This window comes from Canis lupus, chromosome 18 (assembly GCF_003254725.2).
Source record: "Canis lupus dingo isolate Sandy chromosome 18, ASM325472v2, whole genome shotgun sequence".
NCBI classification, from domain to species: domain Eukaryota; kingdom Metazoa; phylum Chordata; class Mammalia; order Carnivora; family Canidae; genus Canis; species Canis lupus.
Window position 1 is genome coordinate 53,427,731 of NC_064260.1, and position 22,045 is coordinate 53,449,775.

General features: G+C 37.8%; 1 protein-coding gene across 3 annotated transcripts in view; it reads right to left on the bottom strand.

Annotated features, from left to right (window-relative positions):
* Positions 1–21,423: 21,423 nt before the first annotated feature.
* Positions 21,424–22,045, bottom strand: part of LOC112659435 (solute carrier family 22 member 9-like) — a 41,896-nt gene continuing 41,274 nt past the window's right edge. For all 3 annotated transcript variants that reach the window (XM_025446232.3, XM_025446233.3, XM_025446230.3), the window contains one exon: positions 21,424–21,599. In XM_025446232.3, the coding sequence (XP_025302017.1) occupies positions 21,539–21,599 (61 nt within the window). In that variant the 3' untranslated portion in view covers positions 21,424–21,538. The remainder of the gene's footprint in view (positions 21,600–22,045) is intronic.

The window sequence follows — 22,045 nt, forward strand, 5'->3', positions numbered from 1 at the left end:
ACTATGTGCCATGCAACACTTAAGATATTATTACAAAATATTTGTTATTTGTCTGAAATACACATTTAATGTTGTGTCCAAGATATTACCTAACAACCCTGTCTTTTCAGCTTCTCAAATCACACAGGTTAGTAAAGTACATGCTCAAGTGTTGACCAAGAACCAAACAGAATTCACATATCCTGATTCCATGCATTTTTCATCCCAGGATCTTGTAAGGCTAAGAGAGAGCTTTTATCTTAAAATCAGAAAGATGACAAATAATGGCACAGAAACCACCAGCTGGAGAGTACACCAGCCTCAAATGGCAAAAGCCAAACCTCTTAAGATAAAATGTCTGAAACTGCTGACATAGATCACCAGTCATTCCCATGGCTTGGCATGAGGGCACTGTACATTCTACAACTGAAATAAAACACAAACAGGATTTGAAGTTCAAACAAAAGCGGAATGTCAATGTCAGAGTCAACGCTTGGAAAGCATACAAGGCCAAAGGTGTTGACTTACTGAGCATAACACTATTTGCAAAGATGGTCATGATAGAAAGTCCAGCCAAGAACCACAGTGAGCAGGAAATGAGGAAGGTGAGGTGGTGCAAACACCAAACAAGGAGTAACCTTTTCCCAAACCTGAGGAACAGGTACAGATTAGATTATGGGAATAATAATAGTCTGTGGAAAAAATAAGTGTGGAAAAAAAGGCACACTTTGAAATTTAGGTGAGTTTTATCAAGTGAAACTCCGCACTTGAGACCTTAAAGAATCAACAACAGGTAATTAGCAACATATCTTTCCAGAAGCAACCCTCCTGTTTGTAAAGAGATACTGAGTATAACAAAGTTTCTTCCCCAGTCTATTACCAGTAGATCTTTCATACCAGTTGGAACCAAATAAGACAAGCTACAATGTTGGAAATTTTAGCACATCATAAATATTCCTTGTATGAAAAGATGCATTTAGCACAGGAGAAAGTACACAGTGCCTCGGACATAGTGGATCCATATCCATATCTATACCGGAGTCTCTAGGACCCTGCAAACTAAGGCAAACCATTTCCTTCTGTTACTGATTTCTAGTTTCATACCACTGTGATCAGAAAAGATACCTGAAATGATTTCAATCTTCTGAAATTTTCTAATACTTGTTTTGTGTCCTAACATATGATTTATGCTGGAGAGCATCCCATGTATGCTTGAGAAGAATATATATTCTGCTGCTGATGGGATGTTCTCCATATGTCTATAGGACATTTAGGTCCAGGGGCCCCTGGGTGGCTCAGTGATTGAGCATCTGCCTTTGCTCAGGTCGTGAACCCGGGGTCCTGGGATCAAGTCCCACATCAGGCTCCCCAGAGGGAGCCTGCTTCTCCCCCTGCCTATGTCGCTGCCTCTCTGTGTCTCTTATGAATAAGTAAATAAAATCTTTCTGTTAAAGAACGTTTAGGTCCACTTAATATAAAGTATACTCGAAGTCCAATATTTCCTTATTGATTTTCTACCTGGATGATTGATCCATTGTTGAAAACGGGGTATTTAAATCACCTACTATTATTGGATTCTTCTCTACTCTTCCCATATCTGTTAGTATTTGCTTAATATATTTAGATACTATGATGATTGGTGCATACTTTCCCCTAGTTTTATTGAGATATAACTGACATAAGCACTGTATACATTTAAGGTATATAGCATAAAGACTTGGGTTCCATATATTGTAAAATGATTACCACAATAAATTTAGTTAACAGCAATCATTTCCTGCTCTGTTGTATTGTTGTATTTGGTGCACATCTTTCTAAATGTCTGTAGGTTCTTCCTGGAAACTTTGGCCCATGTGTTCTGCTTATCCAGGAACAGCCATCTAAACTTGGAACCCTGGGGATGGATGTCCAGAGAGCATGGAAGAGGGGGTGTCATCCCTTCCTTGGTACCTTCCCCACTGACCTGCTGATGCTGGATACTGCAATGGAGGAGTACCTGGAGGGGAATGAGATCAACCACCGGAAGAATAAGGAATACAGAGTCATGACTGAGATCATGCTGCTCCAGGTGGCTGCAGATCATTACAACATAGAGCCCAAGCATCCTTTTAGGGCCTGGTTCCAGTCCGGGAAGTAGCTCAGTGAAGAGGAGAGCTACATCCTGTCCTGCCAGCTGGAGCCCCGATCCTAGCTGGCCAGCAGAACTCAAGAACAGGAAGAACTGGCCACAGTCAACCTCAGGGCTGAGCAACAATGGTGCTTAATGGTGTCCATGGGCAACAATGGGCATGGGACCCATGAGTGGTGCTCAACACCACTTCCTTCCATCTCTTTACTTATTTGGAGGACTAATATCTCATCATCTTAAATAGTAAATGGTAGATTAGATTTTTTTATTATATTAAAGTCCTTTTTATTTTAGAGTAAAAAAACCAACAATCATTTCATATAGATACAAAAAAAAAAGAAAAAATTTTCTTGCAATGAGAACTTTCAGGATCTACATTCTTAGCAACTTTCAAATATATCAGGCAGCAGTGTTAACTATACTCACAATGTTATATTTATTTATCCCCAGTACTTATTTATCTTATAAATGTAAATAGTTCCTTTAACCACCTTCATTCAATCCCTCCCACTCCCCCATATCTGTAACCACAAATCTAATTTCTTTTCTTATGAGTGATTTGTTTGTCCCACATTAAGTGAGTTCGTACAATATTTGTCTTTCCCTGTCTGACTTATTTCACTTAACATAATGTCCTCAACGTCTGTGTATGTTGTTACAAGATTTCCTTTTTTTTTTTTTCTTTTTTATTTCTGGCTGAATGGTATTCCATTCAACTTCTTTATCCATTCACCCATCAAAAACCACTTAGGTTGTTTCCATGTTTTGGCTATTGTAAATAATGCTGCAATAAACATGGGGGTACAGATACCTCTTCAACATAGTGTTTTTGTTTCCTTCAGATATATACCCAGAAATGGAATTTTTGGATTGTATGGTAGTTTTATTTTTATTTTTTTGAGGAACCTCCATGCCAGTTTCCATAGTGGCTGCACCAGTTTACATTCCCACCAATAGTACTGAGAGGTTCCCTTTTCTCTACATTATTACGGGCATTTGTTATTTTTTGCTTTTTGTTTTTGTTTTTTTTTTTTGATAATGGCCACTCTAAACAAGCATGAGTTAATTTTGATTTATGTTTCCCCAATGATTAGTGATGTTGAGCACCTTTTCATGTACCTGATGGCCACATTTAATTTTGTAGGAAACCATATAGTTTTGTAAATCTTTCAAGGTGGCCAAAACATTTTGCATCTCCTCCAACAATGAAAGAGAAATTCTGTTGCTCTGCATCCTCACCAGCATTTGGTATTGTTAATGTTCTGGATTTTGGCTTTTCTAATAGGTATGTAGCCGTATCTCATTGTTCTTTTAATTTGCATTTCTGTGATGACCCCTGATATGGAGCATCTTTTCATATGCTTATTTGCCCTGTGTATCTTTGGTGATGTGTCTGTTAAGATTTCAGCTCATTTTAAAATCAGATTGTTTTGTTTTCTTATTCTCAAGTTCTAAAATTTCTTTGTATATTTTTAGCTAATAATTTTTTATCATATAGTTTTTCAAATATTTTCTTCCAGTCTGTGGTCTGTCTTTTCATTCTCTGCCAGTGTCTTTTGCGGAGCAGAAAATTTGAATTTTAATGAAATTCAGCTTATCATTTCTTCCTTTCATGGGTTGATCACACCTTTGGTGCTCTATCTAAAAGGTTATAATCAAACCCAAGTTTGTTAGCTTTTCTCCTATGTCATCTTCCTGTAGTTTGGTAGTGCTGTGTTTTGAGTGCAAGCCATGATTCATTTTTTTATGTTAATTCAATTATCCAACATATAGCACATCATTATTTTCAGATGCAGTTTCAGTAATTCATCAAAATTTGTATGAAACCCAGTGCTCATCACATCACATACCCTCCTTAATGCCCACCACCCAGTTACCCCATCCCTCTACCCACTTCGGCTCCTGCAACCCTCAGTTTGTTTCCCAGAGTTTAGAGCCATGATTCATTTTAAATTCATTTTTGCAAAGGCTGTAAGGTCTCTGTCTATATTTATTTATTTTTGCATGTGTATGTCCAGCTGTTTTAACATTTGTTGAAGACTATCTTTGCTCCACAGTATTGCCTTTGCTCTTTTGTCAAAGATCAATTGACTATATTTTTGTGGGTCTATTTCTGGGCATTCTATACTGTTCCATTTATCAATTTGTCTATTTTTTCACCAATATTATGCTGTCTTGATTACTGCAGCTTTGTCAGCTTTTTTTTTTTTTTTTTTTTGGAGACCTGTACCCAAGTCTTGAAGTTGGGTACAGGCCTCCAACTTTGTTCTTTCTCTTCCATATTGTGTTGGCAAGTCTGTGTCTTTTGCTTCTCCATATAAACTTTAGAATTAGTTGTTGATATTTACAAAATAATTTGCAAAGATTTGATATTGATGCATTGAATCTAGAGATCAAGTTGGGAAGAACTGACATCTTGAGAGTCCTTTTAATATTGAGTAGGAATAGGGAAGGGCTTTTGTTACAGACATTATGCAGAGTCCCCAGTAAACAGTTTCTACTCTGTGACAGTGAGCATGGCTCATTTCCTTCTCTTTACCCCAATTATTTACTGCTTCTATGATCCTAAAGGAGGCCAGGCAGATAATAATCTGGATGACATTGTACACGACTCAAGGTCAGTATCTCACATCAGGGTTCATAATAAATTTTTCATTATCATCAAAAGGCTTAGATGCATTACCAATGATTTCCTTTCTCCAAACTCTGATATGTAGCCTCTCTCCAGTCAGGAATATGTAGAGTAACCGTAAAGTTTTCATCTCCATTCAGATACTTTTGACACCAAAAGGGGTTGTTATTAATAATTAGGCAAATGGAATTGCTGGTCAGTCAAGGAATAAAGGAATTTGGGCTATTGCAGTAGATACGCAAAGGGAAAGAATTTAAGGAACCAATGCTGAGTAGGTTTGTCTAGGCTTAGACGTGTGTTTAATTGGCACACAACCGTGATCACCAAGGTGGTTGTCTGAGTGTAGAAGCCCATGTCTACACTCTGAGTCATCCTCATCAGGGTGTTTTAAAACTTGTTTCTACAAGGGCATTAGCATGGGCCTTGACTCAGCAATGGAGTGAAGGTGGGGTCTGGCTTGTTTGAGAGATTTAAATCATGAAAACTTTCATTGCTTTGCTTATATTTAAACATTTAGATATTCAACATTTTAAAGAAATGACAAAAGCATGAGACTTCACATTTTTAAATGTTGGATGAAAGAGATATATTCATCTGCTGTTGGGTGAATTGTTCTATGTCTATTAAGTTCACTTGTTCTAGAGCGCGGTTACATTCCAATATTTTTTTTTGTTTATTTTCTGTCTGGCTGACCTATCCATTGTTGATAGTGGGTTATTGAAATCTCCTCTAGTTATTGTATTGTTACCTGTTTCTCCCTTAAGATCTATTATTAATTGCTTAATATATTTCAATGCTTGGCTGTTGGGAGCATATATATTTATGATTATTATATCTTCTTGATGTATTGGTACCCTTGATATTATATCATAACCTTTTTTTGGGTCTTTTTTTACCCTTTTTTGGCTTGAAGTCTGTTTTGTCTGATGTAAGTATGGTTACACCTGCCTTCTCTTTTCCACTTGCTCAGAATATAGTCTTCCACTTTCCTGCAGGCAGTATATATTCAGGTGTTGTTTTTGAAATCCATTTAGCTACTCTGTACCTTTTGTTTTGTGAGTTCAATCCATTTACATGTAGGGTAATTATCAATAGGTAAGAATTTACTACTGCTATTTCATCTTTTGCCTTCTGGTTATTTTGTCTTCCATTGTTTCTTTTTCTTGTTTTTGTTTACCTTTGTAAGTTGGTAGTTTTCCATGGTGATTTGCTCAGTATTCCCTTCTTTTATGTTTTGTATCTCTGCTCTAGATTTTTGCTTTGTGGTTACGAAGTCTACATAAAACATCTCATAAAATATTCCTTTTTCTGCTGATAGCAATTTATCTTCATTCTTCTGTCAGGTTTCCTTCTTTTTACCCTTCCTCTTTTATATTTTTGATGTCATGATTATATCTTTTTTTTTTTTTTTGAGAGGCATAAGGGTAGAGGGAGAGAGAGAATCTTAAACGGATTCCATGCCCAGCATGGAGCCTAATACTGGGTTTGATGACCCTGAGATCACAACCCACGCTGAGAACAAGAGCCTGACACTTAACTGACTGAGCCAAACATCCCACGATTATCTCTTTTTATGCTGTTATTTTGTTATCAAGTTGTAGTAGCTATAGTTGTTCTTTATAAGATTTTAAAATTACTTATTCATGAGAGACATAGGCAGAGACACAGATGGAGGGAGAAACAGGCTCTCACAGGGAGCCTGATGCAGAACTCAGTCCCAGGGCCCCAGGATCAAGACCTGAGCCAAAGACAGACACTCAACCACTGAGCCACCCAGGCATCCCAGTTGTTCTTAATGCTCTTTTCCTTTAAACTTTATGCTGTAGTTAAGACTGGAATATATTGTTCTTAGAAAGAGCTACAGTGTTCTAATTCTGACTATCACTATAATCAGAGTTTTGTGTACTTTTGTCTTTTTATTTTGGCTTGAAGAGCCCTTTTCAATCTTTCTTGTAAGGCAAGTCTAGTGACTTCCCTCAGCTTATGTTTGTCTGAGAAAGACTTTATTTCTCCTTCATATCTGAAGGATAACTTTGCCAGAGAGAGTATTCTTGGATGGTGGCTGTTATCTTCTAATATTTTGAATATGTCATTCCACTCTTCCTGGCCTATAGGGTTTCTGCTGAAAAATCCACTGATTGCCTAATGATGTTGCCTTTGTAGATAACTGTCTCTTTTCCCCTGGCTGCCTTTAAAATTGTTTTTAAATCATAGACTTTTGACAGTTTTAATATAATGTCTTGGAAATCTTTCTGTTGAGATAATAGTTATTAGTTTAGTCTACTAGTTTCATGGATTTGTATATCCAGTTCCTTCTCCAAGTTCGTGAAGTTTGCAGCTGTTATTCCTTTAGATATGGTCTCTGCTCCCTTTCTCTCTCTTTTTTCCTTCTGGGATTCCCATTATTCTTATGTTGACCTTTCTTTCTTTCTTTCTTTCTTTCTTTCTTTCTTTCTTTCTTTCTTTCTTTCCTTTTTTTTTATGTTGACTTTTCTGATGAAGCTGGATTGTCTCAAAGGATTTCTTCACTTAAAAAATCTTAATTCTCTCTCCTTTTCCACCTGAATCATTTCTATATTTATATCTTCAAGCATGCTAATTCTCTCTTCCATATGATATGCTCTATTTCTTTTTTTTAAATTTTTATTTATTTATGATAGGCACACAGTGAGAGAGAGAGAGGCAGAGACACAGGCAGAGGGAGAAGCAGGCTCCATGCACCGGGAGCCCGACGTGGGACTCGATCCCGGGTCTCCAGGATCGCGCCCTGGGCCAAAGGCAGGCGCTAAACTGCTGCACCACCCAGGGATCCCGATATGCTCTATTTCTAATGCATTCTAATGCACTCTTCATCTTGTTTATTGAGTTCTTCAGCTCCAGAATTTTTCCCCCAGAATTTCAATCTCTTTGTTAAAGTACTCTCTTTGTGTCTGTTAATTTTATTCCCTTTATTCCTGAGATCATTGTATTGACTGAGTTTCTTGTAGCTTGCTGAATGTCTTCATAATAGCTATATTAAATTATTATTGATTAGATTGCAATATTCCATGCTTTGGGGCTCAGTTGCTGGAAAACTGTCATTGTCTTTTTGTGGTATCATATTGTTGCGATTTTTCATGGTGCTTGATGGAAAGTGCCTCTGCTGTGGCATTTGAAGTAGCAAGTACCTTTCTTATTTAGGCAAGGTTTTGTTTACTTTGATACAGTTCAATAGGTTGACAAATAAAAGCCTTCCTTTTGTTTTTCAGGTGGCACTATAGCACATGTTTTAGTTTCTCTTACTAGAGGTGACTCTCTGCTAAGGTTGGGAGTACAGCCTTTAAAAAAAAAATTTTTTTTTTAAAGGGAGCCTTCTTCTCCCTCTCCCTCTGCCTGTGTCTCTGCCTCTCTTTCTGTATCTCTCATGAATAAATAAAATCTTAAAAAAAAAGAATTGTTAAATAACCATGTTATATACCTGAAACTAATATAACATATCAACAATACTTCTTTCTTAAAAGATTTATTCACTTTTATATTTTGGAGGAAGGGCAGAAGGAAAGAATCTCAAGCAAATTCCATGTTGAGCATGGAGTCCAATATGGGGCTCCATCTCATGATCTTGAGCTGAAATCTAGAGTCAGAAGCTTAACAAACTGAGCCACTCAGGTGCCCCAATTTTAGTGGATCCTTATTGTGTGGGTCTCAGCATATTTATAGTAATGGCATTATCTCCCATCACTGGGGCACTTGCCTGGCCCCATATTACTTGTGGAAAGCACCCCCCCCACCCCCGACATTTCCTTGACAGGGGCCAATGTTGTGGCCAGACTGGACCTTGTGGTTCTTACTATGATTGCAGGATGCACCTAGGTCTTCTCTAGGAACAGAAGCCATTCTTATCAGAAGAAAAATTTTCGTTTTTTTCTTTTTAATTTAAATTCAATTAGCGAACAATAGTAAGAAGAAATATTTTAAAGAGGAAAGGTTATTTGAGAACCAGGCCTATGAAAAAGCTTTAACATCTTCTCAACAAATGTTAGTGAAAAGTTTAAGGTATCTGAGCAGATCACCTTGACTTATTCCATCTGCTAGAAACATGATTTGAATCCAACACTTCTTTTATAAACAAGTGTGTTTTGCACCGTCTTACCTGGATCATGGCTAAAACTTTAAAATGAAAGCTATAAGATATCTCTGTGTCTACATGTATGTCTGTGGATATATGTGTGTGTATTATAAATGCAGGCTTTTTTTTTTTTCTGTTTCCAGATGTACTTGCAAAATTAGTTTGTAAAGTGCTCTACTTGATAAGAAGAGGGGCATCCAGGGGAAAGGTCACTGTAAACCATGGCCTGATATCAGTAAAGGGCTGGAGCCTGGCAGCCCTCTGGGACATTGAGAAGCTAATTGGTTAGGCAGGCGGGCTCCAAAGCTCCCTTTACCCTAGATCCTGGCTGTGCCCTGTTCCTTTTGGGAGAGGCAGTCCCCAGGAGTGTGGGTCCAGTGGCACAGGGCCCCGGATCCAAGGGTGCCCAAGCAGACAAAGCCGGGGATCCTCCGTGCCCCTCGTACAGGCAGAAGTGGGGAGGGCACAGGAAAGTGAGAATTCTCCTGCTGCTGGACGTCCCACAAGCCTTTCAGATCAGTACACCTGTGCCTGTCCCCAGGAGCATCTAGGCTAGTGCGGACTGGGAGACTATGCTTAGTTACTTGTGGGGAGCTTGACTCCAGAGCTAAAAATCTGGCTGCTGCCATTTTTGTTTTTCTTCTTTGTTTCACCTCATTATTGGGAGAGGCGGGGCCTCTAGGGAACAAAGGCCTCACAGGACAAACAGCTCATACTGAGCCCAGCACCCAGCAGGGTGCAGAGCCTTTCTTTTTTTTTTTTTTTTTTTTAATTTATTTTTTATTGGTGTTCAATTTACTAACATACAGAATAACCCCCATGCCTGTCACCCATTCACTCCCACCCCCCGCCCTCCTCCCCTTCTACCACCCCTAGTTCGTTTCCCAGAGTTAGCAGTCTTTACGTTCTGTCTCCCTTTCTGATATTTCCCACACATTTCTTCTCCCTTCCCTTATATTCCCTTTCACTATTATTTATATTCCCCAAATGAATGAGAACATATAATGTTTGTCCTTCTCCGACTGACTTACTTCACTCAGCATAATACCCTCCTGTTCCATCCACGTTGAAGCAAATGGTGGGTATTTGTCATTTCTAATAGCTGAGTAATATTCCATTGTATACATAAACCACATCTTCTTTATCCATTCATCTTTCATTGGACACCGAGGCTCCTTCCACAGTTTGGCTATCGTGGCCATTGCTGCTATAAACATCGGGGTGCAGGTGTCCCGGCGTGCAGAGCCTTTCTGCCCAGGCACAAACACCTGGGAATCAGTGCAGCAGGCCCCTACCCCAGAAGGTCAGCTGGAAGAACAAGGGAAGAGCAAGCTTATTGACCAAGCAGCACTGGAAAGCTCCAGGACTGAGGGGAAATAGTATATAGAACTAAAGGGTCTTTTTTTTCTTTTTCCATTACAACTCGTTTTTATATCAGACTAAAAATAGCCAATATTTTTTCTCTTTTCTCACCTTAACTACAATATTTTACCAGCTCTTCATTTTTAAGTTTTTTCCTTTTTGACTTTCATATTTCTACAATTACATATCTTAGATAAATTTTTCACTTCTGGATTCCCTTCAATGTATTCAATTTAATTTTGGTCAATATACAAGATATAGGTATTTGGTTTTTTTTTGTTTTTTCTGCCTCATTTTGTTTTACAATGGTGGGAGTTAGTACCTTCTAAAACACAACCAACATACACTCAGAACCAAGTGGAATACCATATTGGTTCATTCTGTGAGATTATATTCTCTCTTCCTTTCCATTCTGCCCCCTTCTTTTATCTTGTTTATGTTTTTGTGGTCAATGTTGGGGCTTTATATAAGTATTGCTGGTTTATATAAATTTGGGATTGAGCATCTCCTAATATACAGAACAAAATACACTCAGAACCAAGAGGATCACCCTCAAGGGTGATCAGGTAAACTACATTCTCTCTCTACTACCACTTCCCCCCTTTTTTCTTTTTTCCTCTTTTCTTTCTTTCTTCCTTTCTTTTCTTTGATTTTTCTTTTTTCTTCTTCTTTCTTTTTGATTTTTGGCTTTTTATTTTTGCTACCTTGTTTTAAAATTTGTTTTTCACTTTAGTGGTCCTTTTGCTTTATTTTGTTCTGTTCTTCTTCTTTTTTCTTTTATTTTCTGGTCTCTGACCTCTTTGGAATCATCTAGGGTGTATTTTACTTAGGTCATGGTTGATATTTTTGACTCAGCCCACTCATACAGCCACTCTGCACTGGACAAAATGACTAGAAGGAATAATTCACCACAAATGAACCAGAAACAACTCTGCCACAGAGTTACAGAATTTGGATTTCAATACAATGTCAGAAATTCAATTCAGGAGTACAATTATAAAGCTACTGGTGGCTCTGGAAAAAAAGCATAAAGGACTCTAGAGATTTCGTTACTGCAGAATTAAGATCTAATCAGGCTGAAATAAAAAATAGATTAAATGAGATGCAATCCGGGCAGCCCGGGTGGCTCGGTGGTTTAGCGCCACCTTCAGCCCAGGGCATGATCCTGGAGACCCGGGATCAAGTCCCACATTGGGTTCCCTGCATGGAGCCTGCTTCTCCCTCTGCCTGTGTCTCTGCCTCTCTCTCTCCCCTATCTGTGTTTCTCATGAATAAATAAATAAAATCTTAAAAAAAAATAAATGAGATGCAATCCAAACTGGATGTTCTAACTGCTAGGGTTAATGAAATGGAAGAGAGAGTGAGTAACATAGAAGACAAGTTGATGGTAAGGAAGGAAGCTGAGGAAAAAAGAGAAAAGCAATTAGCTCATGAGGAAAGGCTTAGGGAAATAATTAATAACTTGAAAAGGAAGAATATACGTCTAATTGGGATTCCAGAAGAGACTGAGAGAGAGAGAGTGAGAGCGAGAGTGAGAGTGAGAGAGAGAGAGGACCCCAAAGTATATTTGAACAAATTATAGCTGAGAACATCCCGAATCTGGGGAAGAAAACAGGCATTCAGATTCAAGAGATGGAGGGATGCCTGTGTGGCTCAGCGGTTGAGCATCTGCCTTCAGCTCAGGGCATGATCCTGAAGTTCTGGAATTGAGTCCTGCATCGAGCTCCCTGCATGGAGCCTGCTTCTCCCACTGCCTGTGTCTCTTCCTCTCTCTTTCTGTGTCTCTCATGAATAAATAAATAAAATCTTAAAAAAAAAAAGATCCAAAAGATGGAAGACCCCCCTAAAAAAATCAATAAAAACCTTTCAACACCTTGACATTTAATAGTGAACTTGCAAATTTCAAAGATAAAGAGAAAATTCATAAAGTAGCTCAAGACAAGAGATTCTTAACTAATATGAGGGGAATATTAGATTAACAGCAGACCTCTCCACAGAGGCTTGGCAGGCCAAAAGGGCTGGCAGGATATATTCAGAGTACTAAATGATATAAGGACATGCAGCCAAGAATACTTTATCAAGCAAGGCTCTCATTCAGAATAGAAGGAGAGATAAAGAGCTTCCAGGATCGGCAGAAACTGAAAGAATATGTGCCCACCAAACTGGCTCTGCAAGAAATATTAAAGGGGACCCTGTAAAAGAAAGAGGGAACCCAAAGAAAAAGTCCACAAAAACAGGGACTAAATAGGTAATATGATGACACTAAATTCATATCTTTCAATAGTTACTCTGAATGTGAATGAGCTAAATGATCCTATCAAAAGATGCAGGGTATCAGATTGGATAAAAAAGCAAGACCCATCTATATACTGTCTACAAGAGACTCATTTTAGGCCTAAGGACACCTCCACCCTGAAAATGAAGGAGTAGAGAACTATTTACCATTCAAATGGTCCTCAAAGAAAGCTGGGGTAGCAATCCTCATATCAGATAAATTAAAGTTTATCCCAAAGACTGTAGTAAGAGATGAAGAGGGACACTATATCATACTTAAGGGTCTATCCAACAAGAAGATCTAACAAACATGAATATTTATGTCCCTAATGTGGGAGCTGCCAAATATATCAATCAACTAATAACCAAAGTAAAGAGATACTTAGATAATAATACACTAATAGAAGGAGACTTCAACATGGCACTTTCAGCAAATGACAGATCTTCTAAGCAGAACATCACCAAAGAAACAAGGGCCTTGAATGATACACTGGATCAAATAGATTTCACAGATGTATACAGAACTTTCCATCCAAACACAATGGAATACACATTCTTCTCAAGGACACATGGAACTTTCTCTGGAACAGGCCACATACTGGGTCGCACATCAGGTCTCAATCGATACCAAAAGATTGGGATTGTCCCCTGCATATTTTCAGACCACAATGCTTTGAAACTAGAACTCAATCACAAGAAGAAATTTGGAAGAGACTCAAACACATGGAGGTTAAAAAGTATCCTACTAAAAGATGAATGGGTCAACCAGTAAATTAGAGAAGAATTCAAAAGATTCATGGAAACTAATTAAAATGAAGACACAACCATTCAAAATCCTTGGGACACAGCAAAAGTGGTTCTAAGAGGGAAATACATTGCAATACAAGACTCCTTCAAGAAATTGGAAAAAAAAACTCAAGTACACAAGCTAACTTCACACCTAAAGGAACTGGAGAAAAAACAGCAAGTAAAGCCTACACCAAGCAGAAGAAGAGATATTAAATAAAGATTTGAGGGATCCCTGGGTGGCGCAGGGGTTTGGCGCCTGCCTTTGCCCCAGGGCGCGATCCTGGAGACCCGGTATCGAATCCCACATCGGGCTCCCGGTGCATGGAGCCTGCTTCTCCCTCTGCCTGTGTCTCTGCCTGTGTCTCTACCTCTCTCTCTCTCTCTCTGTTAGACTATCATAAATAAATAAATAAAAAATAAATAAATAAATAAATAAATAAATAAATAAATAAAGATTTGAGCAGAACTCAATGAAATAGAGACCAGAAGAACCATAGAACAACAGATCAACAAAACCAGGAGTCGGTTCTTTGAAAGTATTAATAAGATAAATCCCTAGCCAGCCTTATTAAAAAGAAGACAGAAAATTAATAAAATCAAATTAATAGGGGGATCCCTGGGTGGCACAGCGGTTTGGCGCCTGCCTTTGGCCCAGGGCGCGATCCTGGAGACCCGGGATCGAATCCCACATCAGGCTCCCGGTGCATGGAGCCTGCTTCTCCCTCTGCCTGTGTCTCTGCCTCTCTCTCTCTCTGTGACTATCATAAATAAATAAAAATTAAAAAAAAATAAAATCAAATTAATAAAATCATGAATGAAAGAGGAGAGATCACAACCAATACCAAGGAAATACAAATGATTTTAGAAGCATATTGTGATCAGCTCTATGCCAACAAATTGGGCAATCTAGAAGAAATGGATGCATTTCTGGAAAACCACAAATTACCAAAACTGGAACAGGAAGAAATAGAAAACCTGAACAGGCCAATAACCAGGGAGGAAATGGAAGCAGACATCAAAAACCTCCCAAGACACAAGAGTCCAGGGCCAGATGGCTTCCCTGGGCAATTCTATCAAACGTTTAAAGAAGAAACCATACCTATTCTACTAAAGCTGTTTGGAAAGATAGAAAGAGATGGAGTACTTCCAAATTCATTCTATGAGGCCAGCATCACCTTAATTCCAAAACCAAAGACCTCACCAAAAAGGAGAATTACAAACCAATATCCCTGATGAACATGGATGCAAAAATTCTCAACAAGATACTAGCCAATAGGATACAACAGTACATTAAGAAAATTATTCACCATGACCAAGTAGGATTTATCCCTGGGACACAAGGCTGGTTCAACACTCATAAAACAATCAATGTGATTCATCGTATCAGCAAGAGAAAAACCAAGAACCATATGATCTTCTCAATAGATGTAGAGAAAACTTTTGACAAAATACAGCATCCATTTCTGATTAAAACTCTCCAAAATGTAGGGATAGAGGGAACATTCCTCAATGTTTTAAAAGCCCTTTATAAAAATCCCACAGTGAATATCATTTTCAATGAGGGAAAAAACTGAAACCCTTTCCCCTAAGATCAGGAAGACAACAGGGATGTCCACTTTCACCACTGTTATCAACATAGTACTAGAAGTCCTAGCCTCAGCAATCAGAAAGAAAGAAAGAAAGAAAGAAAGAAAGAAAGGGCATTCAAATTGGCAAAGAAGAAGTCAAACTCTCCCTCTTTACAGATGACATGATACTGTACATAGAAAACCCAAAAGACTCCACCCCAAGATTGCTAGAACTCATAAAGCTATTCAGCAATATGGCAGGATACAAAATCAAAGCCCAGAAATCAGTTGCATTTCTATACTCTAACAATGAGACTGAAGAAAGAGAAATTAAGGAGTAAATCCCATTTACAATTGCACCCCAAAGCATAAGATACTTAGGAATAAACCTAACCAAAGAGGTAAAGGATCTATACCTAAAAACTACAGAACACTTTTGAAAGAAATTGAGGAAGACACAAAGAGGTGGAAAAATATTCCATGCTTATGGATTGGAAGAATTAATATGGTGAAAATGTCTATGCTACCCAGGGCAATATACATGTTCAATGCAATCCCAAAAAATACCATGGCTTTCTCCACAGAGTTGGAACAAATAATCTTAAGATTTGTATTGAATCAGAAAAGACCCCCAATAGCCAGAGGAATATTGAAAAAGAAAACCAGAGCCAGGGGCATTGCAATGCTGGATTTCAAGCTGTACTACAAAGCTGTGATCATCAAGACAGTGTGGTATGGGCACAAAACAGACACATAGGTCAATGGAACAGAATAGAGAATCCAGAAATGGCCCCTCAACTCTATGATCAACTAATATCTGACAAAGAAGGAAAGACTATCCACTGGAAAAAGGACAGTCTCTTCAATAAATGGTGCAGGGAAAATTGGACAGCCACTTGCAGAAGAATGAAACTGGATCATTCTCTTACACCATACACAAAGATAAACTCAAAATGGTTGAAAGATAAATGTGAGACAAGAATCTATCAAAATCCTAGAGAAGAACACAGGCAACACTGATTCAACACTTTTTGAACCTGGCCACAGAAACTTCTTACAAGATACATCTATGAAGGCAAAGGAAACAAAAGCAAAAATGAACTATTGGAACTTAATCAAGATAAAAAGCTTCTGCACAGCAAAAGAAACAGTCAACAAAACTAAAAGAAAACCTACAGAATGGGAGAAGATATTTGCAAATGAGCTATCAGATAAAAGGCTAGTATCCAAGATCTATAAAGAACTTACTAAACTCAACACTGAAGAAACAAAAAACCCAATCATGAAATGGGCAGAAGACATGAGCAGAAATTTCACCAAAGAGAACATACACATGGCCAACAAGCACGTGAGAAAATGCTCTGCATCATTTGCCATCAGCGAAATACAAATCAAAACCACAATTAGATACCATCTCACACCAATAAGAATGGTGAAAATTAACAAGACAGGAAACAACAAATGTTGGAGATGATGTGAGGAAGGGGGAACCCTCTTGCCCTGTTGGTGGGAATGTGAACTGGTGCAGCCACTCTGGAAAACTGTGTGGAGGTTCCTCAAAGAGTTAAAAATAGATCTGCCCTATGACCCAGCAATTGCACTATTTACCCCTTAAGATACTGATGTAGTGGAACATCGGCACACCTGTACCCCAAAGTTTCTAGCAGCAATGTCCACAATAGCCAAACCGTGGAAGGAGCCTTGGTATCCATGGAAAGATGAATGGATCAAGAAGATGTGGTCTATGTATACAATGGAATATTACTCAGCTTTTAGAAACGACAAATACCCACCATTTGCTTTGATGTGGTTGGAACTGGAGGGTATCATGGTGAGTGAAGTAGGTCAATTGGAGAAAGATAATCATCATATGGTTTCACTCATATGGGGAATATAAGAAATAGTGAAAGGGATTATAAGGAGGGGAACTGAGTAGGAAAAATTAGAGAGGGAAACAAACCATGAGAGATTCCTGATTCTGGGACCAAACAAAGGGTAGTGGAAGGGGAGGCCAGTGGGGGGGTTGGGGTAGCTGGGTGATGGGCACTGAGGAGGGCACTTGATGGGATGAGCACTGGGTGTTATAGTATATGTAAGCAAATTGAACTTAAATAAAAACAAATTTAAAAAAGAAATAAGAAAGTAAAATTATGGTCAATTTCTAAGCTAGTACTCAATGTTTTATCTATTTCAATTTTTTAATTTTAAAGTTTGTTAAAATAATGTGACAAACTACTTTTTTTTAAGGGCTAAAATTTTTCTATATGAGATGATGCATCTTAACTAAATCTAGTGTGGTCATTTTGCAATACATGTAAGGTCAAACCATCATCCTGTATACCTTAAATGTACTCAGTGATGTTTGTCAATTATTTCTCAATAAAATTGGAAAATTGGGATGCCTGAGTGGCTCAGCAGTTGAGCATCTGCCTTTGGCTCAGGGCGTGATCCCAGTTTGGGATTGAGTCCCATGTCAGGCTCCCTGTAGGGAGCCTGCTTCTCCCTCTGCCTGTGTCTCTGCCTCTGTGTCTCTCATGAGTAAATAAATAAGATCTTTAAAAATAAAATAAAAATTGGAAAAAAAAATAAAGTGCTCTACTTAATGGCTGGAAGACAGCACTTACATAAATCAAGTATGTTCTTAGATATGTAGAAACTAACCTAAATATTTTTCTTTTTTTTTTTAACCTAAATATTTTTCAAATTCACATGGTCTAGAATAATCTTCAGTAAATAAAAGGTAGTTTACATTTGCAGGTTTAATTAAACTAGGCATTTCTTTAGACCTATCAGCATTAAATATAACGCAGACAAACAATTCTTATTCCACCTAAGTTTACTAAAAGTCACATACACTCCTGTTATTTCTGTTACAAGATTTGTCAGCAAGAAAATAACTTAAGATCAGAGCTGTTTAATGTCTCATGAAATCTTCATGAGTGATCTAAACATATTGTTAAAACAAGTAACAAATTCACTAGCCATGAGATAAAAGATTATAAATGACATTTGCAACAATAATTATGTATTATGGTATGTCTACTTAAAAATAGTTTCCAAATTTTTTTTTGGTTTGAAACTTTGAAGTTATCCTGAGACAAGTTAAATGATAGATATTCATTAAATATCTGAATAATTTCCAAATGAGATAAAATACTGACACATTATCAGACACAAGTTTATTCTTTTCATAAAAAGAATAATTTCCTTTTACAGAAGAACTAAAGATATTTGGGTCTGTTGTTAAACGTGTTTTGTGCTACATTGAAAAATTTTCCTCGAAGAAAAATATACTGCCGGAAATTAGGACATGGATTTATAAATCTGCCAACCCACAGAATGCCAGTGTGACAGACAGACCACAATTGCTAACTTTTTTATTTTCACTGGGAATTAAAGATTATAGGCAAACTCTGCTGAGGAGCTGGAGGTTGGCCCCCAGTTGCCTCTGCACCTCTCTGCCTGGTCCTGCTCCTGGCCTCAGCCCCAGACGCCCAGCCAGAGCCCACCAACACCCAGATAAATTTTTCAGAACATAAAAAAAGAAAACAGTCATTATCAGAGGTGGAGACATTTAGAAGTTGTTCTTGTGAAGCTTGTACTTCAGAGAGTCAGCTTCATTCCTTGGCCTTCATAGCAGCTTGTTGTCCAGGTTCCTTCTGGATGAAGAAGGACCAGCTCAGCCGTACCCTCTGACAAATGGGAATAATATGTGAGTGTCTCTTAAAAGACCATGAAGATAAAATTCAGGAGGAGTATAAGCAAATCTGCAATACAAAACTAGCAGAACGATATGAATCTTTGGTGAAATTCACACATGATTAAATGATGTGATGATATGGAACAAAGCCAACATGCTGGGTATCCTGGAGCTTCCTTGCATGCCTGGTACCAGGTTTGACCTCCAGAGGTGGCTGCTGTACACTTTTTGCAACTGGTTGGATATATCAGCTCCAACTTTGCATCTTGAGAACACTTAAATGATTCTTCAGGTCCATTTTGTACAACTGGAAAGACCTTAACACTTTCTGCTTGCCAGAAGCGTCTTTCATTTCCGCTCATCCAGGAAACAACTGTGCCCTACTTTGATAGGTTTTTCAAACAAAAATACCCAGAGCAGCAGTTTAACAAAATATAACCACTGTGGCGCTCAACAAATGGCATTACCCTGAGCACAGTTCTGTAAAAAGTATGTGCAAGAGTGTGTGTGTGTATTTTAAGTTATTTACATTGTGCAATTTTTTCTTATTTTGGGGATTTTGAACATAGACAACCACTGTAGCCCCTCCCTGTTGTCACCTCACTATCTTGCCAAAGTATGTGCCTTGAAATCTAGATAGCCCTGATATGAAAGATTTGTGAAAATAACTAACTGGTTGCAATTTTCTGCCAACTGGAGGGGATGGGAGTTAAAAATAAAATTTTGTTGCCCTAAAAAATAAAAATGTGATGTCACACTCGCACATGTGGACTGATCACTGCTACAGCTGCTCTTATGCCTTTTTTCTTCATTTCTTCTTTGTATCCAAGGTTCTCAGCATACTGCTCGGTAATGGTTATATGCTGAATAAATGATTACTGAGTTAATTAAAGGTTTGCAAAGCTCTTTATGATGACATCATCCAGTGTTTTAAGCATTTCTATAGCATGCCCTGTCATCAATTAATACATTTTTATTTACAAGTCTTTTATTTTAGTTTGAATGGCTTCAAATTCCAGTGGTTTTGTACAATTTTGCATTATTAAGAGACTTTTTTCTTTTGAAAATTATATGCTCCTACCTTTTGACTATTTAATATTGAATTATGTATTCTTTTCATGAATATTTATTAGATATACATATTAATATAGATCCATTTTGAATATTTTTTATTTGTCTTTTGCAATTTTTTTGAGGAGGGAGGAGCAGAGGGAGAGGGAGAATCTTTTTTTTTTTTAAGATTTTATTTATTTATTCATGAGAGACACAGAGAAAGGCAGAGACATAGGCAAAGGAAGAAGCAGGCTTCTTGAGGGGAGCCTGATGTGGGACTCAATCCCAGGACCCCAGGGTCACAACCCAAGCCAAAGGCAGATCCTCAAACCACTGAGCCACTGAAGTGTCCTGGGAGAGGGAGAATCTTAAGCAGTCTCCATGCCTAGCTTGGAGCCCAGTGCGGGACTTGATATCACAACCGAGATCAAGACCTGAGCTGAAATCAAGAGTTGGACACTTAACCAACTGAGCCACTCAGGCACCCTGCAATTTATTTTTCATGATTCCTTATAATATTTTAAAATGTTGCATTATCCTTTTTAAACTTAGAATACAGAAACTTACAAAAAAAGAAAAGAAAAATCTCATAAAGGTACACCACTTGAGGTTAACAGTTTTTATCATTTTAATGAATGTTATTCTAGATGTCTTCTGTCTCTAGGGCTGGTCCAACAGAGGTTTTATTTTTTTAAAGATTTTATTTATTCATTTGAGAGAGAGAGAGAGAGAGCATGAGTGGGGGGAGGGACAAGCAGACTCCTCACTGAGCAGGGAGCCCATGTGGGTTGGATCCCAAGACTCCAGGATCATGACCTGAGCGAAGGCAGATGCTTAACTGCCTGAGCCAGCTGGGCGCCCCGCCAACAGAGGTTTTAAATGAGTATTTAGTCTGATCTATTTCTACTTACCTTTCTGGCATTTGATTTACTATTCAGAATATTTTTGTAACCCCAAGATTTTGTAGCCAGGTTTTGTATTGAATAACATGGTTTAATTGTTCTATATATCTTTTTAATCACATGGAGTATTTTTTTAGTTTAGAGAAAGAAGTTAAACTATTAGGCATTTATTTATAAAGTCAGTTAATGGGACTCATTCATCTTTACCATTGATTTACAATGCCCTAATTATAAAATTTATGTGTCATACATGCTACCATATCATTCTGGACTCCTTTGGATTTGTCAATGCATCTGTTATTTGTGTTTTAGGCCTATCACATCTCATTTTAGCATATGCTGCCCCAAACACCTGCCGCACCCTCCCTCCCTGAGCCTCTTTTTGCTCAATCATCTTGTCTATTATTAATTTGTACATTTGTATATTATGTAATTTGTACATACATTTGGAACTCTTTTTTGAGTTGTCCCAAAAGAATGGAGTTTTGCATTGTAATTACTCTGTCAATTACTCTACCAATTAATTGGAACAGAATCAGTGTTTTTAATGCTATTCTATCCTTTCAACCAGAAACATGCTAGACGTCCAACGAAAGATGAATGGATAAAGAAGATGTGGTTTATGTATACAATGGAATATTACTCAGCTATTAGAAATGACAAATACCCACCATTTGCTTCAACGTGGACATCTACAATTTTACACATATTTTACCATGACTCCTTTTAAAATATTATGACTTTTAATTTATAGAATTGTCAAATCACTATGTGGTGCACCTGAAACTAATTTAGCATTATATGTCAATGAGACTTCAGTAATAAAACACATTTTTAAGAATTATGACTTTCCTCAAACTTCTCATGATTAATTGTAGGCATTTTATATATAGTTACTTAGTACTGCAATTGTAAATGGGATCCATGATTCCATTATATCTTTTTATTTTATTTATTTTACAGAGTTTTCCAGTATCTGCGGATGATCCTGATTTTCCTTCCTCTATTTTGCTCTTTGATTAGCAGTTAGTTCCTGGAACTCCTTAAAACTGTGTCACTTTCATGAAGGTATCTTCCTTCTTTGCTTTTCTTGGGCCTTTTCTCCTGGTAAAAATATAATGAGACCAAACAAACCAGCACAAAAATGAGAAGACATCAAATCAGCATACATATCCTGCATTCTTTAGAGCAAGCTGATTCTTGATCCACCAGTTTTGACAAAAACCATGACCCCTGCCCCAAGGATTTGAGTGCATTTTGGAAAGACAGCTTCTGTAGTTTCAACTCTCACCTTTGGAGGCCAAGGGATCTGGATGCCAAAGGGATTTGGAAGAGACAAGGGCAGTATACAAAAGTTTAAAAACCCTTTCTAATTCTTGATCATTTAAAAATACCTATATTTTATTTCTTTTTCCTTTTTTCTTTTTGAGTAGGCAGGCTTGAACTCATGACCCTGGGATCAAGACCTGAGCTGAGATCAAGAGTCTGATGTTTAACCAACTGAGCCATCCATGCACCCTATTTTTCTTTCTCTTTCTTTCTCTCTTTCC